Below are 9,618 nucleotides of genomic sequence, written 5' to 3' on the forward strand. Positions count from 1 at the left end.
CAAGGTTTCAGAACATTCATAAGCTAGGGAACTAACAGTGAAACATGTCCAATCAGAACTGTCACTGAATTGGAATTTAGGAGAAAACCTTGATGTTTCGTGATTTTTCTAAGTGTCCATGCAGAGAATCTACTGTACTCTATATTAATAATAGCCATCTAGCTTTCCAGTTTGCAAATTTCCTCTTCCTTCAGTCCAAAAGGAAGGAATGTATTTCTCCCAATCCACCCCATTTATTAGATTCTGGATCACGTACGAACCTAGGAAGAGGGTGACAAAAGAGGAGAAATGCCCAACGAGCTAAGAGGAGTCCGTTTGTGCAATTTTCATTTCACTCAAAAGTGCAAAAGATTTTTCATCCAAATCTCACATGCCTCAGCCTTCCCTTTAAAAGTCACGGCCCTATGTAGAATATCAGCCATCTGGATAGGCATGAAAGCTGTACCAGTAACACTGGCATCACTTCTCAATTGGTGCCTTTTCTTCCATATATGCTACATTTCACTTCCTACAACGAGCTGAAACTCTCTGAGATATTTAGCAGCACCTGATTATGATAAAGACAGGACTTTAAGTGCAAAATATTTCATTTTGCAGCATAATTCTATGCATATTGCTCCTGAAGTAAATTTTACTACTACATGAATTTAAATTGATGTTGTGTGCATATATACAGACATATGTACACTCATACACAGTGTGTTGTATATATGTAAATATACTGTATACATACAGTGTGTGTGTGTGTGTGTGTGTGTGTGTGTGTGTATTCACTTGATTATTGGCATTGTTATTACAGAGACATAAATAGCATAATAAATTTTCCAAGTACAATCATATATAATTCCAATAATTTGTCTCACTAACTTTTCCTCATTTCTAGAGCTATCTTCAACAATTGGAAGTTGGGTGAAATACTTAAAAGATCTCAAAGTATTTATTCCCTAAATAGTTTTCTTGTGTTCACAGACATATGTTCTAGCTTCTGAGGTTTGCAAATATCGGGGTATTTTTAATGCTAGTCTTTTTAAGGCATTCTGTAAGAGAGTTGTTCAAGCTCATCCATTGAATATCCATAACTTGTTATCTTCCTAAGAGTGCAAGAATGCATTCTTTTCCTGACTAGTAATCTGCATGCTTACAAGCACAAGGGTTAGCAGCAATATTCATTTTAACACTGCTATTTAGAACTGCAGGTGCTGTTCACATCCTCTGCTTCCCCTTGGGTATTTCTAGGGTGCCAATAGCCCTGGTGTCTCATCAGCAAGGTGTAAGTCTGCTAGCATGTTAATAAGCTCTTTTTCCACAGCAGCTCTATACTAATGAGTTTTTCTAGTTAGATACATTTTTAAACAGATATTTTTCCTTTTACCCAGTTGAATTTTTTTGCCTTTTGGATTCAGAGCTTCTGGATAATTTAATCAAATCCTTTTTTCCACTTCCCAGACCACGTTGTTTGGGGTAAGAGTTGGGAAGCTCTTCTCAGGATCTGCCTACTTTCTTCTATAATATACTAAGGTTACAAGTTCTACTGGCTGAATGTTATAACAAACTACAAATTTGAATAGACGTTGGGCTGGATCAGAAACCAATTTGGAGAGGGGAATTCTTAAGTGGTAAAATAGTGCTTCGACCCTCTGCTATGCTTGGGACATCCTGAGATTACTTTTTAAAAATCCCCTGAATAAAACAAAAAAAATGAGTATGCTTTACACTTCTGTTTCAGTGAGTGCTGACATTTCTATGCTACTTTGGTTTCTTCTACGATTTTTTAATCAGTTTGATATTTTAAAGAAATGTAGTTGAATGGATAGGGTAGGTGTCATTCAAGCTTTTCCAGGAATCAAAATCCAGTCCCAAACCAAGTATTTAACCATGCTAGCAAAACGATCTTGCACCTGAATGTACTATCCTCACTAGAGGAAAAATGGGATTACATTGAACTATTACCAAAACTGATCAGACAATTCATAGCAAGCCATTTCATTACAACAGGCATTCCATTACACCATACTGTGTAGGTTCAAACGAAGTACCAAATATTCAGACAACCCATCAGCATCCCTCAAACAACAATTCCAAATGTTATACAGCTGTCCTTAATCACAGTTGGCTTATATTCAATGGACATTTCTTTGCTAATTTTGTTTGGATCAGGACCACTGATCACAGTTCAATAAAGACAAGATATACTGGACTGCATGTTTTGGACATGAGTCATGGCATAGATGCACAGCATGGAGGCCTGAGAAAAATTCTTATGGATTCTTGGAAGTCAACAATACTTAAAAAAAGGTTGCCTGTTTGAGATCAGAGCCTAGAAAATTTATCTTTCAAGGGTCTCATAGCCTGTAGAATTGGGATTATAAAAATATGATTTCAAACTTCATTGGTATTAATCTTGATTTTTGTCAGATTAAATTAATTTGGATTAATAACTGCCCATGTTGTCTACTGTGCAACCCCATCCCAATAGCACTAAAATTCAAAGCACATATTTAAAAGAAGGAATATTCTAATGCAAAACCCAAAGTATATATGTGATCTCAGCCAGTGTGGTGTCATGGTTAAAGTGTTGGACTAGGGTGGCGAACACCCAAGTCCAAGTCCATTCTCAATCAGGGAAACTCAGTGGGTGACTCAGGGCTTTGCACAATCTCATATGCTGAACTTCTTCACAAGCTTGTTTTAGTGAAGAATAACTAGACAAAGGAATGCTAAGTAAGCTGCTTCATCTCCCAAAGACAAATTGGGAGATAAATCTAATTAATGAATAAATAATCAAGAAGTGGCAGCTCTGCTGGCCATAAATAGCCCTACAATGATACTATGGCCCATTACAGAATGATTTGAAATGGAAAAGTCATTGCAAGCCAGAGAAATTAAAAGAAGCCTGCCTGCCATTTATTGGCAACTTGTTCAACTTAAACCAAATCTGGGTTTGGAAATCCTATACTGCAGTACAACCTGACCATACCTATAGCACATAAGAATAGGAAAGGGAGGTGCAATTTTGTTCTTGATCACTATTTACCAGTTCACGCTTACACTTTGCTGTTCTTATTTCATTTATTTCCACAAAATGTGAGCCCCGTGCTGAGCAATGAACCTGAAACACATTATATCAACGCTAGCTGTGCCAATGTTTTGGATCAGATAATGTAGATAAATCAACCAGAAGAAGCAATCTACATCTTTGCCTGAAAGTTTTATACCTTTGCCTTCTAGGTGACAACTCCGAATTTCTGTATGAGCTCCGAGGGCCTGCAGAAGCTGCTGAATTTCACCTTTCCTAGGAAAACTTCTATTATGTTACACATCTACTCACTGACTTTAAAAAATCTGGCTGAAATAAAGGCAAGGTTCCTGAAACAAGCAATTTGTGGACTGCTGCCTTGGTCTACATGGGATCAATAAGATAGACATCAAACTTGTAAGCAATATAGTGCTTTTATCACCAAGGGATCAGATAAAAATAGTAGGAAGGACAGTATCAAACGTTTGATCCATTTAGAATTAAGGAGCAGACTGCCTTTCTGCTTTCATACTAACAACCTACAGTTCTTTCCTCCTTAAATGAAAGCATTACTCCTAGTTATCTGGGCAAACCAATTTAAGTTGTAGAATCTTTTATTGTTACCATACTTAAACTAGTGGGAAAACAGAAGCCACTGCTTATCTATTCACCATAAAAACTACCAGAAAATCCCAATTTACTTTCTGCCTACATGCTTAAGAATATTTTGCCCAGATTAGTGATCCATTAACAATTGGTAACTTTAGCCATCTGTCAAGATAGTTAAAACACAACAAAAAGATGTTTCAGTATACTGGTAGATAAAATAGAGATTCTGATCAGCATGATGAATGGTAAGCATCGAAGCATCAATTCCACTCCTTCTCTATTGCATGTGCGTGCATGTGGGTGTGTTTCTATTTGTGAGCAGTAGTCCAGGGTTTCCCATTTTGTTAAATCAAACTGATAATATGCATAAGATCCCACAAATACTGGGTAGATTGCACACTTGGTGATAGCAGCATGATATGGAAAATCCTCTTAACCCTGGAGAGATCTCCCTTATAGTCTAGAATTGTTACTAACTTCAAAGGACAGAGAGTCTGCCCAGTGATTACTCAGCTCAGAGAGCATATTAGTAGATTATACTTACTTGCATAGGCAGGTTGTTAGCCATTGTGAAACTAGGCATGGGTGGCAAAGCACTGTATGTGTTTGTTAGCGCGGTGTCTGTTCTGCCCAGCATTGAACCTGATGTGAAAGAGGAAACTATAATAGAATAGATAGATAGAGAGGATGGATGTATTAGTTACACTTTGATCAGATGACTGCATTACTTTTGGCAGCGTTCCCCAACTTGGTGGCTCCCAGATGTGACAAAGTCTATCTCTCATCATCCCCAGCCAATGCATTTGGAAGACGCCAGGTTGGGTAAGGTTGCCGGACAGCGTTCCATGGTATTGCCCAGAAAGGGTGAGTAATTGCACGATACACTTCTTAAAGCATATTACCCGGTGTTGTTGGTTGTGGGATCGGCTGGTAGACACTTGTGCTAAAACTACTGCTGATGGGAATGTGACTCGGGGTGTTGCTGGCTTGTCTTCTCTGGTTTCTTAGTTTCTCTTCTCGTCTCCACTTTGCCCTCCTGTTGGAAAACCATACCTGCCAATACAACATATGTCCCATTAGTTTAAGGAGGAGAAAGACAAAGAAAAGAAAAGAAAAAGCCTCAGTACTGGCTGTAGGACTAATAGAAAACATTTGTGAAAATAAAAAGACCGTCTTCATGAAGTACTCGCTTCCATATTTTTCAACTGTTACCATATTCATTGGGGCAAAAAATTTAGCAAAGGCCATGCAAGATTATCCATGTGTGGTGGACTTTCCAAACAGGAAATTTAGGTACATATTTACTGCATTTGAATTAGAACATCTGTCTAGATGAATTCTAGATGAAAGTGTGCATAAATGCTACTTGCTTTTAGTAGGATGCAGATAACTTCACTGGAGTCTGCATTTATTTTATTGATTATGTATTATTGGAAGAAAATACAGAGTGCCAAACCCTTAATGCAATTAAAATCAGAATTAAAACAATTTATTAAATTATTAACAATGAAAATCACTATCCCACCTCCTTGAACACGAATGCACAGAGAAGAAAGAGAGAAAGCATATAGCAAGGTAGCAAGAGCTGAAGAAAAATACTGTATGTTCTTTTGAATACCTGTATTCTTGCTTCAGGCAGGTCTATTTTGGCAGCTAGTCTCTCCCTGGCAAACACATCAGGATAATGGGTTCTCTCAAACTCTGATAGAAAAGAAACCCATAGAATTTGCATTAAAATAGGTTATTTGCTTTTAGCTTTCTGAATATTCTGAGTGCCCTTGACGTTCTAAATCTTTTATGACCAATATCATCAGAGGAATGCTTTGAACAAGATCATGTAATGCAGGTTTGATTTGAAGTGTGAGATATTATTATTGAATGATTCCTTCCCAATCAAGTGATTCATATTAAAATGATTTATATAATTACAGATCATGTTTAGACAGAAACCAATAATTTTAACCAGTTAATAGATAAACCCTAGAGTATTTTTCTCACGCCAGCTTTCAAGACAATTTCAAATGATAACTCTGTGAAATCCAGGCCTCAAATCAGATGAGGTCCCAATCAACTACTGGTACATTGGGAGCAAGGGAACTAGACGACAATGGGCTGAGACTTGTGCATATTTTACAATCCAAAAAAAAAAAAGCGGGATGCAAAATTGCAGCTGAAAATCTCATCACAAAGACAGGGTAGCTTTGGGATGCTGTTGAACTTCCAGTTCCAAATGCTTGCTCTGCTGCTTGTATAATTGCTGCATCTCTAAGCCATCATAAAAATCACATTCCTAGACTGGACATCCATCCTATGTCTGTCCCAGATTGATCCTACCATGCCAGGAGAGAAGAGGCAGAACAGTATACATTATACGCCCCTTGTTCTGACTCTTGGTCACAAAAAACAAGCTTCACCTTTCTCAAGTGCTTCGATTTGTTCTTGGGTAAAGGACGTCCGATTTCTCTGCAGCTTTCTTTTCAACTGGAGTCTCATCTGGGCCTCATCTGAATCTTCTCCATTTGAACTGATGGAATTGGTATTTTCGCCCCCTCCTTCTTGCTGTTGGCAGCCATCTGCAAAAGGAAGAAGAAACCCTTCTAAGAAAGTTTGTGCTGAACTCATGTGCCGTAGCAAACACAGCCAACCATGTCTGAGGACCTCTCTTTTTCATTTATCCCAAAGTGACAATACAGTACTCCAACCACTCATTCCTGGATAGGCATAACCTACGCTGAATAATAAGACTTTTGCGGCTCAGTCCGTATTTCAATTTTTTTCCTTCTCTTTAACTCTCTCTGATTCTTAGAAATTGGCTGAACAAAGTCCTTGCCATTTTCTTGGCAAAGTGTCAATGTTCTTGCTTGACAAGAGATGAAGAAGTAGCCATTTCATATGTTAAACTTGTGTATTGCTTTAAGAGATTGGATTAAGGTTGGGAGGGGCGAAGAGGAGGATTGTTCCTCAAGGCCATCTGAAATTAAAGAAGATAAGAGCTTGGCGGGGTTTTCTAACGGAAGGGAAACTGATTCTTTAAATGAATTGGAGAATATGATTAATGACAAAATTAGAAAGGTGGAGAATTGTGTTTTAATATCTTGTGCAAGGGGGTGGAGATTTCAGATTCCAGCTTCCTTCGAGCAAGCATTTGCTGGTGTATTAGGCTAATAAAGGACTTTTAAGGTAAACTGTGCCTCAGAGTAACTTGAAAAGCCCATACGTCAGAAATTTGACACAAAGTTTTTTCAGAAATGGTTTGTCATCGTCTCCTTCCTAGGACTGAGAGAAAGTGACCGGCCCAAGGTCATCCAGCTGTCTTCATGTGCAAGACAGCACTAGAATTCACAGTTAGCATGTATGGTGGTCAGAAGGTGGTTAGGAGTGGAACGACTGTGGTATCTGTTCCAATTATTTGTCTCTTCTGAAGAATACAGAGAATTCCAGGATGGGAAATTTTATAAGGGCAATTCAGTGACTTCTAAGCAAAAATCAATCTGGATTCCTTAAATGGAACGGTAGCCGAAGTGAGTAGGGCTTATCCCTTTCTACAGTTCAGTGATGTTCCAAGTAGCTGACATAAAACGTTAATCAGCATACAACAACGGGGAACCAAAAACATGTCCAGGTAGAGACATCCAGTTTCGAAATATCTAAACAACACTTTAAAAATACAGCTAAAGAAATCTATTATTTTTGCCCCTTCTCACAACAAGTCAAAGGTATTGTTCAAATGAGTGCGGTGCAAGTTTTCCAGCATGCCTTCCTAAAATATTATTTCTATTAAATTTTATTTACCTATTGGTATATTTAGAATAGGGATGCTCACTTTTTCAGATTATCTATAATCAGTAATTCCTATCTAATCAATTAGATGCTGATAGGTTTGCAGAAAATGCTATTAAGAAGCCAAGCCAAGCTTGTAATCTTTTTTAAAAAATATTTATCTAGTTTTGATTTTAATTCTGCACAGTCAATTTCATTTTAAAGGTTGTGAATTTAGAAGCGCCTGCATTGTTCTGCAGTTTTATTCAACTATTGTATGAGTGTGCATTGCCTTGACACCTATTACAGAGCACAGCTGTAATTATATCATCACCAAGAACAGGCTATAATTGCTGAAAATGGAATTTTATATTTAGATAAAAGGACTGTCCATTCTTTGTAATGTGTTGCACCAGAGAAAAGTAAGATTTCTTTTAAAATTTTAACATGTAATTTTAACAAGAAATAGTAGCGAGTTCGCTAAGTAGCTAAATATGCTATTCTGCAGCTGAGCGCCTGGCATATCATTTGTGGTACATTTTTAATTAGGGCATTTCCACCACTTTTAATGTAATTTCTATCATTAAACAAGAGAAAGTTTTATTGTTTTCACATAGCTGCTGGAGGTAAAGATATGCTCCTGGTTGAGCTGTCTTTCAAAGTGTCTGCAGACCCTGAGGAAAACTGAGGGCGGCTCTCTCTCTCTCTCTCTGTGTGTGTGTGTGTGTGTGTGTGTGTGTGTGTGTATGAAAGAAAGGTTTCTTCCTCTCTCTCTCTCTCTCACTCTCTCTCTCTCTCTCTCTTTGCTTCAATCCCCCCCTTTCTTTTTACAAAAGAAATGGACATTCCTGTAGAAGGAGAGAAGTTGTCAGTAAATTAACTCTCCCTTTCCTTTCAGAGCATAATTTGGAGTGGTTTTGAAGTTGCTAAATGAAAAATAGAACAAGGGTTTCTTTTGATACATGTCCTGAAGAAGGAAGATGAGAGGGAGAAAGTTATGTGAAAAAGAAAGGAACAGCCTTTTTTTTTAAAAAAAAAACAAACCTCCTCTAGCCTACAAAACAGATTTTTGTGGGAAATCAACTTTAGAGCAATAAATCGGTTATAATCAGCCAACAATGGAGTCCAACCTTCAAAGCCTAAAAAGAGAATTGTGACAGGATCTGGTAGAGATCTTTTCAAACACTTTGAAATGTTTTAAAACCCCAACTTTCTCCCCCATTTAAACAGTTGGATTCATCTCCAGTGGTCACCATATGGGTGTTTGGAGATCTATTGAGATGACCACCACCACTTGAATAGCGAGGGGGGGGCTGCTTTTCACCAGGACACAATGCCAGCAGAGTAAAGGAAACTATTAAACTCTTGGGGCAAGGAGGAGGGTTGGCAAACTTTCGTGGGCAGAATTTTGAGGACACAATCAGGCCGGCCCAACAAAAGGATTCTCTTGAGGCGTGCAGTGGCCCACATTGTATCACAAGGATCCCAGTCAACAGACTTTTCAGTGAAGTATGTTAACCTTTAGGCACTACTATCATTAATCACTGTCCCCTGGGCTGGGCTACTCAATGCTCTTTAGGGTTTCCCCCCCACCCTTCTATAGGAGCTGGAGAAGAAAGAAAGAACACCCCTAAACTGGTGAATAGACCAGCTCCACACATTCAGCCTGTTTACTCAACATGGGAGGGGGGGAGGAGGGGGGGAGGAGAGAGAGAACTACTTAGCTTAGATTAAGTAAGCTTCAACTGGCAGAGAAGGGTCTAAGACAAGAGCCCTGCTTCCACATATTAACCAAAGGTGATGCCTGCCTTTTAAAGCATTTTCAGAGTAAGGACTTCTAGGTTGGTATTTCTGTAAAAAAAAAAAAAAAGAAACAGCCACTTTGTTGCCCCTCAACCTCTAAACCAAATTGCTGGGATTCTAGATCGGCCTTTACCAAATGTTTTGCTCCCTTAGCTCCACACACCAGGGAACCTCTGGAACCTGGATAAAGCCGCCCCCCCCCCGCCCTCTCCCCGCGTGTGTCCAAGGTGTTTGGGGTGTAGCGCCAGCAAAGGTTATGCCGCTGGCAGCTGATGGGAGGCCCTCCTCCTTTCTCCCCCATGGTGCATGGGTGTCCAAACCCAGCAGGGGGGGGCTGGGAGGGATCCAGGTGATGGCCTTAGATGGGTCTGTCTTAGATCCACCATCTCCTGGCAAAGACTCGGTGGGAGAGGCACCATGTGCCCCATGGC

General features: G+C 39.1%; 1 protein-coding gene across 9 annotated transcripts in view; it reads right to left on the reverse strand.

Annotated features, from left to right (window-relative positions):
* Window positions 1–9,618, reverse strand: part of PAX6 (paired box 6) — a 45,271-nt gene that overhangs the window by 3,598 nt on the left and 32,055 nt on the right. For all 9 annotated transcript variants that reach the window (XM_083350148.1, XM_083350152.1, XM_083350150.1 and 6 more), the window contains 4 exons: window positions 6,040–6,198; window positions 5,244–5,326; window positions 4,528–4,678; window positions 4,170–4,285 (listed from right to left, as the gene is read on the reverse strand). In XM_083350148.1, coding sequence (XP_083206274.1) covers window positions 4,170–4,285; window positions 4,528–4,678; window positions 5,244–5,326; window positions 6,040–6,198 — 509 coding nt within the window. The remainder of the gene's footprint in view (window positions 1–4,169; window positions 4,286–4,527; window positions 4,679–5,243; window positions 5,327–6,039; window positions 6,199–9,618) is intronic.

The sequence above is a fragment of the Vipera ursinii genome (genome assembly GCF_947247035.1).
Source record: "Vipera ursinii genome assembly, chromosome: 1".
Taxonomy (NCBI): Eukaryota; Metazoa; Chordata; class Lepidosauria; order Squamata; family Viperidae; genus Vipera; species Vipera ursinii.